At 43.0% G+C, this 22,203-nt stretch overlaps 1 protein-coding gene across 3 annotated transcripts in view; it reads left to right on the top strand.

Moving 5' to 3' along the window:
- The window catches only part of kcnt2a (potassium channel, subfamily T, member 2a), a 743,558-nt gene that overhangs the window by 640,207 nt on the left and 81,148 nt on the right, over window positions 1-22,203 (top strand). For all 3 annotated transcript variants that reach the window (XM_078218141.1, XM_078218140.1, XM_078218139.1), the window contains one exon: window positions 13,823-14,129. In XM_078218141.1, the coding sequence (XP_078074267.1) occupies window positions 13,823-14,129 (307 nt within the window). The remainder of the gene's footprint in view (window positions 1-13,822; window positions 14,130-22,203) is intronic.

Genomic DNA, 22,203 nt, shown 5'->3' with positions numbered 1-22,203 from the left:
CTGCATTCTGAAAGAACCCTCCATGACACCGTGGTTCACTCTTTGTTCATCTTTCCTGTCCATGGAATCTCCCCACACAATCACAAGAGATGTGACATCTGTCCTTTTACTTCCTGCCTTCCCATCATGCATCAAATGCTCCTTTCAGCTGAAACAATCATCGAATCATAGAATCCCTACAGTGCAGAAGCAGGCCATTTGATTCATTGAATCTGCACTGGCTCTCTGAAAGAGCATCCCACCCAGACCTTGTAACCCCATGTATTTACCCCGCTAATCTCCTAACCTACACATTTTGGGACACTAAGGGGCAATTTAGCATGACCAATTCGCCTGACCTACACATCTTTGGACTGTGGGAGGAAACCGGAGCACTCAGAGGAATCCCACACAGACAGTCACCCAAGGCCAGAATTCAACCTTGGTGCTGTGAGGCAGCAGTACTAACCACTGTACCACAATGGTGTATTGTACATCTTTCAATTTAGTATGTATATTTCCTGCTTAAGTTGCAGGCTGCTCTACATTTTGGAGCTTAAAGGCAGGTTGGAGGATTGCTTTCTAGAATACCGCCATTCAATTCGCAATTGTAACTCTGAGCTTCCAATCACCTGTCATTTTAATTCTACGCCCTATGCGAACTCTGATCTCACTTTGTCCTTACCTGCCACATTGCTGAAATGAAATTCAATGCAAACTTGAGGAACAGCATCTTTTGACTTTACAGCCATGCACACTCAACATTATGCTTATGAATTTCAGATAACAACCACTGCTTTAATTTTTCTCCGAGACATCAACTGTTGGTAATGATTCTGCTATTCCCTTTTACACCTCCACTAGATCCAACTTTTGTCATCCTGTTTCCATCCATTTTTGACTTTCATCATCATCTCTTTTATCATTTAGTCTCACCTGTCATCCATGCTATCACAGAAGTTCCCTTTTGCTCCTTCCTCTGCACCCTCTGTCCCTTCCTTTGTACTTCAAACCTGTTACATCTCCAACATTTCCAGTTATAATGGAATATCATCAAACTGAAACATTAACTTCTTTCCTCCCACATTCTGAAAGACGTGCTGGTTCGGTGCATTGACCCGCGTAGGTGCCAAACTGTGGCAACTAGGAGAATTTCACAGTAACTTTGTTGCAGTGTTAATGTGAGCCTTGTGACTAATAAATAAACTTTACTTTACTTTAACTTTGTTTCTCTTTGTACAGATGCTGCCTGAGTTCCTGAGTACTTTCAGTCTTGTGTTTTATTTCAGCTGAGTTCTAACTGGCTCTGGTTAATTAAAGCTTCTAAAATTCTCAAACCTATCTTAGAACAGTATGATAAGAAAGCTCATAAAAATCTTCATGCTCAGACTGATGCATCATTATACCAAGCAAAACCATATCTAGAAAGCACCTCAGTGTGTCATATTCTACATTCAATGGGGCGCAAAATATAATGCGATTGAAACTCAGATGGCCAATTACTGGCTGTACTGGGACAACTACTACCAAATGAGATCACTGCAACCTGTCTTTCATATGAGAACTACTGCTTGCAGCTCATGAGATGACAATGCCCCAAGTGGAGCATGTCATTCGGATGGCTAAACTACCGCTGCACACATGACAGTTTGATTTGCAGTATCCCTATATTGTTATGCCTGGCTGCACACATCTGCAGATATCTAAGTTGTCCAATGACATCCATACATTGGTGACAGTGTGAACAAAAGTGTAATTAAGTTTAACAGTAGTAGACAAGCCATGAAGGTTATTTCTAGTCCAGCAATAAAGATTAAACCAGACAAAGGCCTCAACGTTTGCAAAGGATTATCAAAGAATGTGTTTTCTTTACAAGTGGCTTATATATTTCTGCCATAGCCCAAATCCAGTACCTTCCACCTTCTGCGGTGTTAGGGCCTTTGAACCTGGTCCCTATGATTCAGTAGAAGAAATACTTCCACTGAAATCCTTTAATATTTCTCTTTCTAAGACTAACAGGAAATATTTGAGTCAAGGAAATGAGGGTCATTAAGAAGTAATTCAGAAGTGATAACTGATCATTTTCTGAATGTATTAATTTAGTCTGAAAATATTGATAACGAGACCAGTTAAATATTCATGTCAGGATAGGGCTAATCAGACTGTTTTGACATTTGATAATGTTACACTGCTGTTGATTTATGCAGTGACCACAGAACTGTTAAATTAAAACTAACCTTTAAGCTCAAACGATAAACCTAATTAAAAGCAAGGATTTTTAGTTAGTTGATCAGTTCTGTAGAAGGGATTACATGCCAATAGGAAAGCTCTCTTCATCCATTTATAAGGAGAGGTCTTGAAGACAATCATTTGCCTGAGAAAGGAAATGGGCGAATTATATGAACGTACAGAATAATAACTTGTTAAAACTAAAGTTATTGATAAGGTAGGAGGGCCACAAAATTTGACTCAGCTGCTGCTGGAAACCTAAACCTCTAAAAATGTTGGCCAAATGTTTCTGACCACCCATGACGCAGTCCGCCCAGCGCACCCTGATAGTAAAGGCATAAGCGCCAGTATATGTCTGTGTCGGAAGTATTTAGAGTGGTCAGATTGTGGCACTAAACAATATCCAACACTGATTTGATGTAGGAACAGTTTGGGCTCTGCAGGCCCTGTTAATGCTCTACCTTAATCATTCCCAGCTGAACATGTGTTCAGCTGCATGAGAGACCTCCTCCCCACCCTCCCACCAGTACTATGCAAGAGGACAACCATTCCATTTTCGGGTGAGATGCTATTGATATTGCTGCAGAGTGCAGAAGGACAGTGTTCAATGTTATTGGAGAAGTTGACAGAAGTTCTTGCATTCACAAGGAAGGGCTGCTGCAGTGTGATAGAGAGGTCAGACGAGTTGGAAGGCCTGTTGAGAGAAAGCCAGCTTTCAGCAGTGGCTGTATAGTTGTACTCCCTCTGGGCTGCAGCATTATGTGGAGATAGAGGAAAGTCAGCAGAGAGAGGGAGCTGTACGCAGAGGGAGAAGGAGAAAGAGGAGATTTAGCAGAGAGGGGGGAGCTGTGAGCCGAGAGAGAAGGTGATAGAGGAGAGTCAGCAGAGAAAGAAGGATGAGTAATCTCAACAGCAGGTCATAGCCATCCAGGGTCATTAGAGCACACTTGTCCTACCTCCACATCAGTTGGAGCATTGTTTGAGGCATTCCATTGAGGAGGGAGTAATTGAACCATCTCCTATAACCAGACCTGAGCTGCACAGCAGTGCATGGACATCATTACAAGTGGCAGTGAAGATCCCTGTGGCTGTTAATTTTGATGCTAGCTGATTCTTCACCACAGGAGTAGGTGACATTTCCACAGTTCACAGTCCATCACTGCATCAAGGAGGTGACAGGAGGCCCTGTACAGAGAAATGGGAACTTCATCATCTTGTCTCTTGTGTACGAGAAACAGGAGGAGCAAACATGTGGTTTTGCCAGATGAGCAGGATTCCCAATGGTGTGGGATGCTCATGGCAAGGTGCGTATGGCTCAACAGGCCACACATATCGGTGGGAAAATGTAATAGAAGTGTAAGGGCTACCACTTTGTGAATGACCATGCATAGAAAACCAAATTAGTGATGCTCCCTATCCTGACAGCAGCCCTGACATCTCCATCTTGTATCCACTATATTTGAGATACCATGAAGAATCAGATACTGAGGGAGACAACTCTGAGTTACTCTAGGCTGGCTGACAGCAAGGCAATCGCAGAGGCAATCGCAGAGGCAATGGTGAAAGTGCCAGTGATAGGAGGACTCCGAGAGGAAGTGGGTTTGAGCTCCATGGAGCCGCTGCCAACCCCTCAAGACTGTGCCTCTGCTGGAGGAAAGGTCACTTTGAAAGGCCCTTTGAAAGCTGGCATCCGCACTCAAATGGCAACAGTCTGAAACTGCATGACACCAATTTGGGCTTGCATGCCAACCAGCATCAATCTCAACACTGCAGTTTGAGCTACCACTGTGGCACTCAGACATTAGATGGCTTCAGAGAACAGTGGAGGCAGGATCATTAAATATTTTTAGTGCAGAGGTAGAAAGATCCTTGACATTAAGGAAGCCAAAGGCTATGGGAGTAGGAGGGAATGTGAAGTAGAGGCCACAGTCAGACCAGCCATGATCGTATTGGATGGTGGAGCAGGTTTGAGGAGTTAAACGGCCTACTCCTTCTCCTAATTCATATGTTGTGCCACTGTTGCAATGGGAACTGTGATATCAGCTCAGTTCATAGGTGGTTTCAGAGTGTTGCCACCATTTCCAGGATGGAAAGGATGTTGGCTCCAAAATCTGTGTGAAGCTCTGTGCCAAGTTGGAGCTGGACTCCTCCATGCTATGTGACAGTGGCAAACTCTCTACAGGTCTGGCAATGCACCAAGCCTCCCCTGATTGCATACCCATTAATCTTCTCCTGTGCATAGTTTTTTTAAGTCCTCTGTGACCTCACCATCTGGGGACTGGCACACTGTCTATCCGTACCCCTGGACTCGCTGCAACCCACTCGAGTGACTTAACCACATGCTGCCTCCATACCACTTGTATGCTACCTGCCAAAGTATATGCAGTGCCAATATCTGAGCTGATGGCAGCGAGCATCAGCTCAAGTGAAAATGCTTCTTCATTGCAAGTCTGATGTAGCTCTTATTCTTCATAGTGAAGCTGCATAGACAGAGGATGGGATTTTCTGGTCACACTCGCCCTGAAACCGGAAAAACCTGTCTAAGGTCAGCAGGCCTTTCCATGGTCCGCCCCTTGCCTGCTCCGACTCCTGTGGTGGGCGAAATGGGAAAATTCGCCCCGGAGTGTCTGAAGCCTAAAATGCAGAAGAAGAGAGTCAGGATGAGAGAAGTGAATGACATGTAAAGCAGCAGCTTGCACCTCATGCAGGAGGGAGGAGGATTTGGGAAGATCCATAAGGCAGGAACACACCATCACCCTGAATGTTGGGGAGGCGATGGCCGAGCTAGACTATTAGTCCAGAAACCAAGCTAATGTTCTGGAGACCTGAGTGCAAATCTCATCATGGCAGATCATGGAATTTGAATTCAGTAAAAAAATCTGGAGTTAAGAAACTACTGATGACCATGAAACCATTTGTTGATTGTCGGGAAAACCATCTGGTTCACTATCGCCCTTCAGGGTTGGAAATCTGCTGTCCTTACCTGGTCTGGCCTATATGTGACTCTAGAACTACAGCAATGTGGTTGACTCTCAACTGCCCTCCAAAGGGCAACTGGGGGTGGACAATAAATTCTGGCCAGCCAGCAGTGCCCATGTCCCTTGAATGGATAAATAAATGTTCTCTGCAAAACTGGATGCAATGGGCTTGTCACAGCTGGCCCCGTGCTGTAGAGCCCCATTTCCTCCTAAGAGCTTAGGTGATGCAGATATGTCTGCTCCCATTGGTTCCCTGCTCCTCCTAGAGTTTATGTGCAGCCTAATCTTGCCAGAGAGAGAGAAGAATGTTAGTGTAGTGCAGTGTTTTTAGGTGTTGTGCTTACCTCCAGCTATTTGCTATGGCAGCTATGTGGAAGCTCTGGAGTGGGTGGCTTTGAGGCAGGAACACTTGGTAAATATGAGGGTGAGTTGGAGCATCTGAATTTTAGGCATGAGCCTAGCATTGCTGCTAGGTGAATGATAGCAAATGCTATGCAAGTCCAGGAGGCAATGCAGAATCTCACTGGCTGTCCTGTCTGGAGACAATACACATCTCTTTAACCTGTGCTTAATGCTCCCTCCACTCACATTGTCTGTATCTTTAAGACCTGGTTGGCTGTAGAGATTCGCATTCTAATCAGTATTCTGTAACTTGATTTTGTGCCTCTGTGTGCCCTGTTTGAGAGCAGATTTCCACTCCATCTGACGAAGGAGCAGCGCTCCGAAACCTAATGGCATTTGCTACCAAATAAACCTGTTGGACTTTAACCTGGTGTTGTTAAAACTCTTACTGTGTTTACCCCAGTCCAACGCCAGCATCTCCACATCAGGTAAATGATGGGCAGTGATGCATTGAGCAGCATGAGAGGTTGGTTGTACGGTGGGTAGGAGATGATAGAATCATAGAAATTTACAGCATGAAAGGAGGTAATTCAGTCCATGCCAGCTGACAAGTTGCAACTATCCTATTGATAAGTGGCCAGCTCAAAGCTTGTGAGCTACCCGCATCAATGAATCTGGATGCATAGTAAGCACATCGCAATTCCTGTTCCCAATATCATTACAAACCAAATTTTGTCCTCAAGCTCAGTAAAATTAACCTGAAAATGGACTATTACTGGGTAATGCAAAAACAAGGGCCAGGATTTTCCAGTGCCACCTGCTGACGGAATCTTCTGGTCCTGTCAAAGTTACTGGACATTTGGGTGTCTCGCTAGACCCACCATGTTGTTTGTCATGTGGAAATAAAGTTGAAAAAATATGTAAGTTGATGTCAGAGCATATGCTTTAAAATTTGAATAAAACTCTGCTCAGTCTGTGCATCAAGCTTAGGCTGTATAATCTTTCAGATGATACTTGCTAGGTTTTGTCATAAGTGTAATTTTAATTACTGTATGCTTAATAAATCTGTGAACATCTGACATTTATTGGTGTGAACCCTATTATTTTCAAGAGTAGATTAAGAAGTAAGAACATCCATTCTCTAATATGCACATGGACGTTGAAGACTTTTGATGATTATTTGAAGCAAATTATCTTAACCTTGTATAATGAACTTACACAGCTATATTTAGACTGCTGTGCGTAGCTTTGAGAACTTTACTCTATAGTGGCATGCTTCTATATAAGCGTATCCAGTTGGTAGCATATTTTCCCAAAGTCAGGAGGCTCTTTTGTTTATTCGTTCATTGGATATGGGTGTCGCTGGCTAGGCCAGCATTTATTGCAAATCCCCTAATTGCCTTTCTTTAGAGGGCATTTAAGAGTCAACTACAATGCTCTGGGTCCAGAGCAAGTAATGATAGCAGATTTCCTTCCCTAAAGGATATTAGTGAACCAGATAGGTTTTTACAAAGATTTCATGGTCATCATGAGACTTTTTAATTCAAATTTCACCATCTGCCATGATGGGATTTGAACCAGGGTCTCCAGAAACCTAGTCCAGTGACAATATCACTATGTCACCACCTCCCCTTAACAGATCCTAGGCTAGTGTGGAGTCTCAATTAATGATGCAGTCAATATGAAATTGCTTGGGAATGCCCAAGAATATTCTCAATTGGACACATCATGCAAAGAGACATCCCTCTCCCCATGGCAAGTGTTCATTAGTGTGCAAAAAAAAGACTATGTAAATAAAAAACAGGGCCTATTTTATCTTTTTTTTGAGAATTAAAAATGGGGAAATATTTTAAACAACAAAAAGCTTAGATTCTGGATGTAATCCATGCAGCCGAGATTTGCCTGAATGGAGAGACCTGAGGACCGTTGCAAATTAGCCATTATGCAGCAAAGCCGCAGGCTCCTGTCAGATGTCCCCAAGTAGTTTCTCAGCCTGGCCCCTTTGAACTTGTTGACCTGCTGGAATGCAGGCAGAGCAGCACAAATGAGTCCAGGAGTGGAGAGAGTTGGAAAGGGAGAAAAGGGAAAGGCCGGTAGAGGCTGCATTATTAGTGTGGAAACTTGTCTCTGTAACCTCCAGCAGTTCATTCAGGACCTTTCATTAAGCCACCATAAGGCTGGAGTTAGAATGACATCAACACAAGCAATTTATTTTCATCAATTTCTGGAACAGGTCCAGAACTAGGCACGGAAACGTCATTCCGATATTTAAATGAGCAATGACCTGTGTGCAGATGCAGATAGAGTATGAGCCTTCCCTTGGTTAAATTTCTTATCATTACATTTGTTTTATGCTCATGAAACAGGCACAACAATGTTAAATTTAGATCCCAAAGGACACTAAAGCATAGTGTGCTTGCTCATTAAGAAATTCTTTAATAAAATAATGTATTTTTAAAATATCATTCTAACATTTATAATGCAATCACCACTTCTCAATTTAATATTTCTTCCACAAATTGGAAAATGAAGACTGCACTGAATTGTGCCTGATTTTATTACAGGTAGAGTAGTTATTTGGTAGTACGAAAAAGAGTGTTGCTGGAAAAGAGACATGCAGAAGCGTTTTATCTTGCATTCAACAAGACATTTCACAAGAATATCAATTCAAGGTATTCAAATCAAGGGAAAACAACAGCTTATACTGTATGAGAAGAGAATGCTGAATGTTTGGCAAGTGGACTCATTGTAGAGACACCAGTTGATAACTGACAGTTAACTGCCAAGCAATGTTTGAAACTTAAGCTGGGCAGCTTGACCCTAATTGGTCAAGGCATTGTCCTGAGGAATGAGTCAATGAATGGCTGTCACTTACTTTGTTGTTTTCCCCTTGTATGTTATTTTTACAAAGTGTCCTGATGAGTGCAGGACAAAAAACTTAAACTGTTCTCTTCTTTTCAGCAAGACACAGAGCGCCTCTAAGCTGGCAACCTCGGGATTATGTCCATGCCGGATTTCATAGCTTGCCAATTCTCAATTGCAGAGTGCGGGGGGACAGGGACTTACTGAATCCCTTAATTCAGTGAGCAGGAAACACAGGAAAACCACATAATACAATTGCAAAAGCACTGTGGGTTAATGGCCTTATCACAGCTGATATTAATTCACTTTTCACACATTAGCTGCAACTTTACAGCCATTCCCGCTGGCAAACCCCTGCTGTGAATTTCCCGGAAACGGGGTGGGGGAGTGCATACAGTGGGAAACACTGCTGACAACGTCAGGACCAGCAGGTCCCACCGATGGCCAATAGTGGACCACCTCCAAGAAACATGCCGCGGAGCTAGTGGAATATCCCACCCATAGGATTTAATATCTCTTTCATGCCTCCCCCATTTCCCTACATTTAAAGTGCCACTGTTTCAATATCACTGTTTAAAATGAGAAAGGATCAAGTTAAAATGATGTTAAAAATACCTTATAGCTGTAACTGAATACGATTTGGCTTGGATTCTTTGACCTTGCCCCGCAGCTGGGATTCTGTAGTCCCACTGCAGTGAATGGAGATTTAGCTGGGCACCAAATTCTCCATTCTCGCTAGCATTGGTAGCGGGGTGTGCAAACCCGGACAATTCCGGCCTTTGTGTTTTGATCCATGCAAGACTGTGCAATTTTCTTCAATAGTTCTCTCTAAACTGACTTGGGCCAGCTGCAAGAAGGTGCTTCCACTGGGGTCAGGGTGGGCGGGTCAGTCTGAGCAGGGTCGGCTGGGGTCAAGATTTGCTGAGTCACTTGGAACACAGGAAACATCAGACATGTGAAGCCGATCAGTACTCGCCACCATGCCAATGCAGCAACTCCCCAAACTTCACAGAGCTGGGCCTGGTGGGGTCAAGGATTGCTCAGCCATTCGGAACATGGGAAAATGTCCAGTTTTCAGACACCACTGCTTTTTTTGGTAGCTGGATTTGAGATCCTCTACCTGTAGATGAGTTATAATAATTGGAATCAATGTATGGCACTATTATATTTTGTTCTACAGTTGATTCTCTGTCCTACAGCTGATTCTGTGTCCATTATTTTCAAAGCAGAGTTTAAAAATAGATATTAATGTAAGTTGTGCAATTATTTTTAAATGCATGTATATTAAGAATTAGTGACAGTAGAGGAGGGCTGATGGTTTATATGATAAATGCTCTATGTAGTGTGATATTGAGCCATATAGATCAGATTCAATCTTCCTGTAGTGAGTTAACTGATCCCAAGTAAACCAATAATAGTGGATACTTAGCTTCTATTCTGTTTCACCTCCCATGCTTGGACGATGCAGAAAATGCATATTACTGAGGATTTCAGCTCATGTTCACTATTCAGTAGCTTGTGTGGCAAATATACTGGGAACAGTATCAGACATAACTTGATGCCACATGAGATGAACAGTTTTCTGATAACTTGTGCATGAAGTATGGTCCCTTTAGCAAGGTACAGCAGGCTGCCACTAGCCAGACAGTTTTACCCCAGCTTGAAGGGAGAACTAAATTCAGAAACTGAAAATAAATGTTGGCATAAAGAAATAAGGAAGAAGTTACATTTGTACAACATCTCTCAAAACCTCCAGATGTCCCATTCATACTCAATGAATTCCTTCTCAAGTATAGTCAATGTTGTAACAAAATATAGGCCCAGATGTTCCACTCTCTGGATGGTCAGAGACTGAACTTACAAACCAAGATGTGCGTCAGGACTCTGCAAACGTCCTGTGCATTGACCTTCATGGGATTTTCCCAAGACGTTTGAACCTTTGGTGGGAACTTTTGACAAGAGCCTCTGCAAAAGAGGCAAAGTCAGAGACTTTAGACCATTCCGATTTACTTGCCTGAATATGTACCCAGGAAATATTAGACTGATGAAAACCTAGTCGAAACCTGAATAACCACAGAACTGAACCCCACCCCCAATCACTCACACTGACACCCCCCCCCCCCCCCCCCGCCCCGATGCCTGTTACGGCCTCTCCAACCCGACCCAATCCCTGACACACTAACCAATCCACTGACCACCCTACTCATGTCTCACCCTATCAACTTAACATCCTACCCACTTGCCACCACAGCCACTTGCCACCCAACCCACCTGCCACTCCACTCTCCAACCACCCCATCGACTTACCCAACTCATTCACCTTCCACTCTACCCATTCACTCATTCACACTGGACTCTTAAACCTACCATACAGCTAGTGCTGTAAAACAGGTCAATGCCATTAAAGCTACAATGCTGTGATGGAGTCCTTCAAGGGATGCTGCACACTGCATTTCCGGAGATGTCAGAGTGTGAAGACCCAGCAAGAAATGTGGTACAGGGAAAAGTTTAGGTGGAGTGCCGATGCAGTAATGGTTGCCACTTTGTGGAAGATCCAGGCCATAGTTACAAATGCTAGGTGCCAGTGCTCATTCGCCTTTGGTGATCTCCATGAATAAGAGAGCACAGACTTTTTACCTTTAGAAAAGTCAATAAATTTATTTGTGAGCAAGAAGAAAATGTTTAATTTCCATTTATAGCTATAAATTAACATTTCAGTGATGTTTTATTCACATATATTTGATGAATGATCCCAGCCCATCTACCCTTTAAGAGATAGGTATGATTAAGAAATTTTTCCTACAGCTGTGGACATGATATTGTGCTGAATGCAATTCTTGTGGATTATTGAAACACCAGAGAAGCATATTTTTAAGCTTTTATTATGCTCATCTTTAATTGAAAATACAGTGATGATACAATTCACATCAAATGAATTTTAGATTGAAGTCCTATAAAAGTAGAACACTGTTACATAAAGGTGATGTTATCAATCTGTGGAGATAAGGTTGACTGAATATTGCAAAGAACGAAAAAATAAATGTGCCGTGAACCTTTATTTATTCCGTGGTGTTATGATTCTTCAAATGTTTGTGTATAATACATCAAATGTGGCAGATAATAAAATAATTGTTTGACATATGAATAATACAATACATAAATTGTTGACTAAACATTTATTTTATTGCCAACCAAATGTTTGGAATGTTAAGTCTATTTTAGGCTGCAGCTAAATTAAGACTGCCTCACATGTTATAAATTTCTTTAGTTGGCGATTCACAAGAGAAAAATAGTGATTGGACTTTAGGAAATAATGTCTGCGAATCTTTCCAGTACATTAAACATTAGTGATTGTATTTTCAACTGGTTCAGCATGAATTCTAGCAACTCCTGTTATTAATCTGCTCCACCTACCAGTCAAACAATAATTAGGGTTGTGTGGTGCAAGAGATGGAAGGAGATCACTCAAACTCCAGTGTAATTGTCGCCCTGGTAAAAATGGCTTACATTGTGCAAGGCAAAATGGAATATATTTTAAAAATGGCACCTCCTTCTCAAGTTATTAATGTTTCCCAAATGATAATCAGGAGTATACATGTTGGACGAACCTATATTTCTCCTCATCAAAAGTCAGCAAATTGTGGTTATCATAGAAATCCTACAGTGCAGAAGGAGGCCATTCGGCCCATCGAGTCTGCACTGACAACAATCCCACCCAGGCCCTATCCCCATAGTACCACATATTTACCCTACTAACCCACGTATCCCAGGATGCTAAGGGGCAATTGAGCATGGCCAATGCACCTAACTCGCACATCTTTGGGCTTTTATGTTTCACCTGATGACATTAATTCAATCTGGTAAACAGAGTCGGCAGTTTATGATTTTTTTAAAGTAAATATTTGGGCTAGGTATTGTTTTACATAATTGTGTAAAATAGGTATTAACAAAGTAGCAATCTGTCATTTATCGCTCCCACTGACTTCAAGGGAAACAAAAAGAGGTGTAAAATGGGTTGTTCGTCCAACATCACTCCTTTCTCACTATCACACAACCTGCCCGCCCACTGATTTTATTAAAAGATCCATATGCATATATCTTCTCATGGTGAGGAACCATCTGGACTATTTTATCTATTCTGAACCTCTATTCATATTGTAAACAGGTAACAAAATTGTTTAACAAAAATAGAGAATAAAGGGGATAAGACAAGTAAGGATAGAAATTCCTATGCTCAGCCAAGGTTTTGACTGTAACTTCAACATTTGGATGTACAAATTTGGTTGTTGACTGTTGTTAGGAAACCAAAATGCGGAGATGCCGGCGTTGGATTGGGATGGGCACAGTAAGAAGTCTCGCAACACCAGGAGCAGCTCTCCGAAGGATCGTGATAACAAATAAACCTGTTGGACTTTAACCTGGTGTTGTGAGACTTCTTACTTAGGAAACCAAAGGTAGACTTAAGAGATTTACATTTGTATGGGTAAACATTAGAAATAAAGGGGGGCGATTTGCTGGCTCCATGTGTTCATGTGCAGATTGCGCTGGAGTCGGAGAATCGTGGGGGAGACGCCATAGCGTTCCATGTCCTTTGGGATTTTTGCCGCCTTCATGCCCTGATGTAATCTGGTTCCTGCCCAGCAAGGGTATCAACCAGATCAGCATATTTACACCTTGTTTAAATATGCTATGTCGGTTTGAAGCCGGATTCTCCCTCCTCCCGGGTTTCTCCATCCCTCGGGGCAGCGGGAACCTGGCGCCAGTCACTTCCAAAAACAGAAACCAGCTGTGATGGCCACCTGGGAGGAGGACCATTGAAGTCCTCACGTGGTCGGTGAATTAGCTGGGTAATGCCTTGGCACTATCCCCAGTATTGCTCCCCTAACACTGCCAAAGAAGGTGGAGTGAAAAGGGGGAAGGTGGAATGGGGAGGGGGTACTGTCTTGAGGGAGGCCTTCAGTGACCCCATAATGGGGTGTTCCTCACTTGGGCTGGGAGTGAGGGGTGCTGATGCCAGTGAGCGGGGGTGGTTTTATCCGGCAAGTATGGAGGAGCTGTGTAAGGTTGCCTTGAGATCGGGGCACCCTCCCAAGGATGATGTCTCCCAAGATATGAAAGGAATTGTGTGTGAGGAATGTGTGTATATCAATGGCCTGTAGTTTTTGATTATCCTGAGTGTAAATATCTTCTCCCTTGCCTACCAAAATTTGAAGTCAAATTCAGCAGCTATCTGTTGACTATTGGAAAATGCTGGCAGCCTACCTATTTTATTGAAGGTCCCAGATAAATTAGCCAGCCTTATCTCACCCACGCAATTAGGTGCACACTCCCAGGATCTACATGTACATTTAACATACATTTAAAACTGTAGAGATGTATCTGTTACATTATACAGTTTAAAGTTTATTATTAAAATATTGATTCTCTTTCAGTCTCAAGTATCCATTAGTGTCGAGGACTGGGAAGATACGAAAGATACCAAAGACCACATGGGTTATTGTACCAATCACTATCACCGGAACTCTACATCCAGTGACCAGTCAGATCATCCTTTACTGAGGCGTAAAAGCATGCAGTGGGCAAGGCGGCTTAGCAGAAAAGCACAAAAACACTCCAGTAAAGTAACAGAAAGGATAAGTCGTCAGCGCATGACGTTATGCAAAAGGTCAGAGAGACAAGAACTGGCTGAACTAGTAAAAACGCGAATGAAACATCTAGGCCTTTCAACAACAGGTTATGGTAAGATCTATTAGTTGCTAATATTAGTTTTTGCAAAAAGTTTACAGCATGTGCAGAAATAGGCCATTCAGCCCAACTGGTCTATGCCAGAATTTATGTTTCACACAACCTCTCTTCCAGCCTACTTCATCTCACCCGATCTGCATATTTTTTATTCCTTTCTCCCTTATGTACGTACCTAGCTACCCCTTAAACGTGTTTGTGTTTTTTACCTCAGCTATTTCCTGTGGCAGCAAATTTCACGTATTAATCACTCTTTGGATAAAGAGGCTTTTCCCTGAACGCTTTATTGGACTCACTAGTAACTGTCATATTAATGGCTTTTAATTTTTGATTATCCTGAGTATAAATATCTTCTCCCCTGCCTAAAATATTAAGCCCCTTCTAATGTTAAAGACCTCTGTTAGATCACCCATCATCCTTCTCATTTCTGGAGAAAAGAACCTCTGCAAATTCTAATCTCTCAGTTCTGGTATAATCTTTGTAAATATTTTTTGCATCTTCTGCAGTCCATCTATATCCTTTAGGGAGACCAGAGCTCGGCAAAGTGCTCCTTAAGTGCGATCTAACCATGGTTATGTACAAGTTGAACATAGCTTCCTTGATTTACAGTTCTATTTCCCTGGAAATGAATCTTTTTAGACTGTAGTTAAGGATTTGTAAATCTATATCCCTAGGTTGCATTGCTCCTCTACTCCATTAAGACATTATCATGATAGTTACTGTGTGCATAATAATCTGCTATAGAACTAAACATGTTTATGTTATTTATTGGATAATTTAATACTGTATTTATTTATATACATCACAAAGGGCTGGAACGCTCTTTTATTGATAGTATTCAGCAGAGCATGTACATTAGAAGCAATAAAGTCACGGGTAAGAGTGGTAAATTAATCTACTTTGAAAGCTTTTGAGCACAACATATTGGGGTGAATTTTATTGTCCCATATGCCAACGGAATCAGGGCGAGGGGCAGATCATGGAAAGATCCATTGACTTCGGGCAGGACTTTGCAGTTTCGGGGCAAGTGAGGCCAGAAAATCCTACCCATAGTCTATAGTAATGTGAAAAGTTTGACTTTCACACTCCGAATTGCCAGTATGTTCCACAAGGCTACATTATTCATTTTAACTCCAGAGACAACTCTCCATTCAAGCTTCCCTTTGACATTCTCTTCCTGTCTTGAAGATAGCTCTTTGTGAGGGACCAAAGCCTGTTGGTACCATGACCTTATGGTTAGTGATCTTGGATATTAATTTAAATTACTTAACCATGGAGATTGTCACAGTTGTGCCAAAGCCTATTCTCACTGACATTTATTGTTGCCTGTGAAATATTCTGTACAGACATTTCGACCAGGTTATTATTCAAGAACATGCTTACCCAGGTATCCTGATGTTGAGAGCAGCAAAATACTGTGATTCAAACATAGTTTTTATTAAAACAACTCTTACACAATAAATTCACTTGCCCTAAGCTAGGCTAACTGCCTGAAAAGCACATATATTACCAGTTCTCGTGGAGTTGACTGGGCTGTTAGATTCAATTCACTGAGCTTGCATCGACAGATACACTCAAGTTTTCCTTGGTATGAAGGTGGATCTCACACCTCCTCTTCCGTCCTCACGGATTGCAGCAGGCTGGTTGGGTCTTCGCTGGGGATTTTCTGAGGATGTTTGCATTTATCCCCCTCTGAGTTCTTCTGGAATGTTCTCTGGCTTTCAGCCAATGAGGTCACAGGTCGGGGCTCACAGCATTCAATAAGGTTAGGCTGGGTCATCCTAAATGCACATATACCCTTTCAAGATATGGTTAATAGCAGAGAGTCTGGCCAAAACTGGGGAATACACAATAATGGGTGCAATCTTCCCAGAAAATTTAAGTGGCATAAAAGTCTGAAAACCAGAGTGTTTCATTCTGGGGGCAGAGCCTAAGCTCGCAGGACTCCAGAATGTTCAGGGCTCCGTTCTGCATGCGCCCTGATTTCCCAGGGAGATGTTTTGCCACCCTCCCAATGAACATTGCGCGCCACCTCTCTCCCGCCATCATTGGCGGTAGTGTAAGCCCCCAATGGTGACAAAGATCGCTGGCATTGGAGCATCGGGACCCTCCTGATGAGTTCTCCCACCATAATTGCCTCTGCAGCTCACACCTTCCACATCAAGCCCCTACACACACCCCTTCCCTCCCCTTTGCCGATCACACCACCTTAACTCCCCCCCCCCTTGCCCCCCCCCCCCCCCCCCCGACCCCGTTGCCAATCAGTCCCTTGTTTCCCCACTGTTGTCGATTATTCCCTTGCCTCCCCCTCCCCCATTGTTGATCAGCCCCTTGCCGCCTACCGTTGCCGGTCACTCACATTGCCTCACCCCCCCCCCCCCCCCCGCAGAGCTATCCCACTTGCCTCCCCCTCTGCAGAGCTCCCCGCCCCCCTTCTCAATCAAGGCCCCCCCGTCATAGTGTCACTCCCGCTCAGACCCCACCCCGTTGGCACTGCCCAGCATAATTATGGTGCTGGCTGGGCAGTGCCAAGGTGCTCTGTGGGCAGTGCCAGGGTGCCTGGTGTGCACTGCCAGGCTGACGCTACCACATGGCATTATCTGGCTATGCCTCTGACTACCTGGGGGCTTCAATGGTCTCCAAATCCCCCGGCATGCCCATCACATCTGGTCCCTGTTGATCGGGACCATGCGTGATTATTGTCAGCAAGACTTCTCACCGACGAGGGGAAAAACATCCGGGGGACTGGAAATTGCTGTACCGGGCATGTTACTGACGTGCAAAGCATCTTATTAATATTTAAATCAGCTTTGCATCCTTCAAGGTCAGAACGATTGCCCCCAATGTCTTTTTCTATTCTTCTGGCTGAGTATTTCTTGATGGGTTTTTGGTCATAAAGATTCTCCCATTGTTAATGCCGAGCACTTCTGTTCAATATGCAAGACAGATCTGGGCTGGTCCCTGTTGGCTTTTGACCAGTGGTAGCCTTGTCCGCATTCCATCAAGCCTTTTTGCTTGCAGAAGTTGTTTAGCTGTGTATTAATCTAAAGTGTCCAATTTTATGTTAGGCCTAGTTGCTTAGGCTGTTGGCCACTTGGCCACACGAACAGGCCCTTGCTCATTTTCTTTTCTTAGAATCTGGAAATTCTGAGACCAAAGTAATGCTACTGCTCTGATTGAGATCTGATGATTCACTACACATTAAGAATTACATCTGGTTAAAGATTTTGGAAAGGGTACAATCGTATTGTCCTAATTGGAGGACTACCCAGTCATCACCTGCTGAAAATATTGCCATAAATGTTGCAAAATAGTTCAGTGCAAATACTCATTTTGCGAACTAAGCCAACCTCTCAGAAGTTTACGTTCATGAAGGAAGGAAGATCGGGGGAGGATGTATATTGAGCGACCATTCCGCTGCCATTTACCAGTCAGAGACGAAAGACAAAATCTACCCCAGTCACTTTTTGGGATTACTTCTTACGCCACCACAGGAACATGTTAGTGCGATACATCAGAACATCGACACGAGTCCAATTTTGTTCTCAAGGTGTTAACTTTGCAGGGCAACGGGGTTGAGGGATGATGTACATTAAGATTCAGATGGGGTGTACTTCAAGAAAAGTTAGTTACGATGTTTCAATGATCATTCAAGCCTAATTCGAGTTGAGATAACTAGATTTATTTGAGGTCAGCAGTTTGCAGGGTAACATTCAACCTCCTGGAATCATAATTAATAAGAAGATGAGAAAGTGCCATGCTCGGTGTCAGTCACAGCCAGTAAACACTCGAAGACTGGTCTTGTCCAAAGCTGAAAATTAAGATGCAGCCACTCAGTTTTCTGAGCCAGAAGTTAACTCAAAAGAGAATGTCACAAAAAGTGAATATTTCATCGATTATTCAGCATAGAAAACAGCAGTCAGGCTAAAGCGCCATTTTCAGCCACAAATGTCAACTGAGATCTATTTTATTCCAAAATTGCACTTCCTCTCAAAGGTCCCATCGATATAATGGACTGTCTGAGAAACATTGGCTGAAAGACTTCATTAGCCCTATTTTGACCTCATTAAAAGAAATCAAAATGGCAACAAAGAGTTTGGAACTATTTTGGTTAAATTTAATTGGTGGGTAAAATGGCACCCACGGTGATATTGCTTCCAGCTTCACCGTCATAAAGAGCAAACACGAATCAACAGCATTAGGTTGGTGTCATTATTTTGGATGAAGAAGAGAGAAAGTTGAAAGGATGACACAATGGAGATCTGTGGGGTTATTTAGTAGGGTAGACATAGTGAATATTCACTTTTTGTTACATTTCCCTTCGAACCAGCTTCTGGCTCAGAAAACTGAGTTGCTGCATCTTAATTGCCAGCTCAGAACAAGACCAACCTTCTCCCAGTATTCACTGGCCATGACTGACCCCACCTTGGCATTTTTCATCTTATTAGTTCTGATTCCAGGAGTTTGAACGTCAGCCTGGCACCCTGCTGATCTCAAATAAATTAAGTTATCATGACCTCATTGGTTTGAATGATCACTGAAACATTTCAACTAACTTTTCTTGAAGTTAGCCACATCTGATGGACATCATCCCTCAACCTGCTGCCCCTGCAAAGTTAACCCCTTGAAATCTAAGCTGAACGCAAGTCATTTGTGTGGGCTAAGTCCAAATATAGGTGTCATAAATATAAAGTACCTACCAACAAATCCTGGCCGGGATTCTCTGACCTTGTCCATGGCTGGGATTCTCCGGTCTCCGCTGCTGTGAATGGAGATTTGGCTGTGTGCCAAATTCTCTGTTCTCACCGGTAGTGAGATGGGACATACAACATTGGAGAATTCTGGCCCCTATAGAGAATTCAAGAGAAACCTATTTATCCAGAAAGTGGTTAGAATGTGAAGGATTGTTTGAGACAAATAATACAGATGCATTTAAAGGAGTGCTAAATAAACAGGAGGAAAAAATGATTTAAGGTAACACAAATGGTGTGGGGGCGGTATGTGGTGAATTAGAGGTACCTCATTTAAAAGTAAAATCCAAAAGCATTGTCTGAAACGGTAGTGGAAACCCAGAACTTGCTGTCCTAAGAGGCTGCATATGCTGAATCAATTGAAAGTTTCAAGATTGAGATCAATAGATGTTGTTGCATAATGGTTCAAGTGATATTAGTGAATGAGTCTGGTCAGTGAGGGTAAGATACAGAACAGGCTCAAACAGGCTGGATGGTCGACTCCCTGTTCCTAATTATAGATTTTAATGAGGTATACAAATCATCAATGAGTTTTCAAACTAGTGTGCCTTGAACTCCATTGTTTAGTCTAAACCAATATCAGTTTATTCCCCTTCATCTGTACCATGTTTAGTACATCTGCCTCATAGCCAGACATTTTCCCAGGCCCTTGAAAGCAGATTTAGGAGCGAGATGAGCTAGGAATATTGGGGTAAAAAGGCAGTGGGCCAATTCTCCGCTTTGTTGCCGATTCTTCCCATTTTTGCCATATGCAGGTTGTATGCGATGTCGGCAACCGGCTTGGTAGCAGCAGGAAGCTAATCGAACTTTATTAGTGAGTTGATTACCAGACATTATTCCACATGACAGTGGAATTGTACTAACAATGCATAGCACCCACATAGCAAGTGAGTGTCCAGTCGTTGCTGAGAGCGGCATGAAAGTGACATACAATCTGAATGCTAAATGGGGAAAGTAGCAAACCTGGTCATCCAGAGACAGATATTTAGCATTCCAGTAATATCTCATTAAGATTGCGGCCACCGATAATGCTCCTGGTGCAGAAATAGTTGCCGGCTCCTTTAGCCTCATCTTGCATTCATTTAGTTCGACCCTCTTTTGTGCCTTTCAGCCTAGCAATACTCGCAGTGCAGTGACAGTGAAGACTGTCAGCTGCCCTTTAAATCCCACACACTAATTTAGCCTCCACCCACCTCCTCAACTCGCCCTCCATCCCTAATTGGGCAGCGATCCCACGGGCTGGTTCTTAATTAGATGCCTTGCAGAAGATTGAACAGCAAGGTGCACCACACTCAACTCTATATTGAGGACACGTTTAAAAACTAAGGTGGCAAAATTCAGCTTCTAATGCCATAAAAAAGTAATATGATGAAGTGAACATCTAATTCATGTATTATAGAAAAACATGAGCCATGAGTTCAACTGAGTAGTTCTGCTGATGTTCAGAAACTGCTAAAGGTTGATCTCATAGTTTATGACAACGGAATCATTCAATTGAATTACTGCCTTGTACCTCACTGTCAGCCACCTATTATCCTGTATTTATTCTATCAGAGTCTCAAATATATTTCCACCGCATAGTGATTCCTTTAATAACTTTAAGATTGTACATTGCCTGTCATAGTGAGACAAATAATTTTCTAGGATGGGAACACAACTCATCATATTTTGAAATGTATATATATTGTATGGCCCCATCCAACACTCCCTCCACCTCACCAGAGCCCAGTTTCTCCCACCATATCATCCCTAAAACAAGCAAATTCTGTGCTCCTAAGTAAGTAGAGACCAACTTACTGGGGTTTCATGTCAGACCAGCATCCATTCTAAAGAAATAAGTCATTTATGATTTATAATAAAAGATCACTTAGTTTTACTTATAAATAAGAGCCTGGACATAATGACTAGTGTTACATTAGCATGAGCATTAACCCATATATTTTAAACATGCATTACATTTGGACAGAAAGGATAATCATAATTACAATTATAATTTTCAGTGGACCTATTATTTATCATGTTTATACAATTAAACTTGTTTTCCACGATGTTACTGGTGGATAGCCTAAAATCTGAAGCGCGGTTTCTTAAATGAGGCAATGTGATATGATGGACACGTATTTTATTTATGGTGTTGGCCTTGACTCGGTGCTCACCCTCCAGGTCAACAGGTTGTGGATTGAAGTCACGCTCCTCGGACAGAATTTTCCAATATTTATTCAGTGTCAGTCCTGGCAAGGATGTGTGGGGGAGGGGAGGGCCCAGTGTGATGGTTGTGGTCCTGTTGTAGGGGAGGTGTGTCTTTCCATACAGGACTGGATGAAGATATATTGTTCTAAAGGGTGGGGCCATATTGTCAACGGTGAGACCCTGGGAATTGAACTAAGGGTACTGGATGGTGGACGGGACAGTCACAGTGAGACGGGAGGGAGTGGAATTGGCTATGCTTCAGGGCCTTACTCTTTGACTTGTTGTGAGGACCTGCAGTGGAAAACAAAAAGGAAAAGCTGATTGTTATGCACAATCCCTTTTCTGAGCAGTATTTCAGCTGCTACTGTGTGTGTCTATCAGCACCAGGCTGGAGGCATCCTCATTTGATTACTGAAAACTCCAATCTCTCTATCTGTGCAGGTTTGGTCCAGGTCGTACATGGCAAGTTCTGTGGCTGCCTCCTTGGGTGAGGGTGCATTTTCCTGGAACACCTCCATCTGTGTTTGAATGCACCTGCATCCTCATGGGATGTGGGCGTTGGTGACTAAGCTAGCCTGTATTGCCCATCCCTTATTTGCCCTTGCGAAGGTGGTAGTGAGCTGCCTCCTTGAACCGCTGCACCCATGCAGTGTAGGTACACCCATGCTGCTGTTAGGGACAGAGCTCCAGGATTTTGACCCAGCAACAGTGAAGGAACGGTGATATATTTCCAAGTCAGGATGACAAGTGGCTTGGAGAGGAACTTCCGGGTGATGGTGTTCTCACGTGTCTGCTATCCTTGTCCTTCCAGATGGTAGTGGTCATGAGTTTGAAAGGTGTTGGCTCAGGAGGCTTTGTGAATTCTGTAAGAAGTCTCACAACACCAGGTTAAAGTACAATAGGTTTATTTCGAATCATGAGCTTTCGGAGTGCTGCTCCTTCCTCAGGGAGTAGCCCACTCACCTGAGGAAGGAGCAGGGCTCTGAAAGTTCGTGATTCCAAATAAACCTGTTGGACTTTAACCTGGTGTTGTGAAACTTCTTACTGTGCCCACCCCAGTCCAACGCCGGCACCTCCACATCATTTATGAATTCCTACAGTACATTTTCTTGATGGTACACACTGCCGCC

Source organism: Mustelus asterias, chromosome 8, assembly GCF_964213995.1.
Source record: "Mustelus asterias chromosome 8, sMusAst1.hap1.1, whole genome shotgun sequence".
In the NCBI taxonomy this organism is placed as follows: Eukaryota; Metazoa; Chordata; class Chondrichthyes; order Carcharhiniformes; family Triakidae; genus Mustelus; species Mustelus asterias.
The sequence above is the reverse complement of the archived record's forward strand: the minus strand, read 5'-3'. Positions and strand labels throughout refer to the sequence as shown.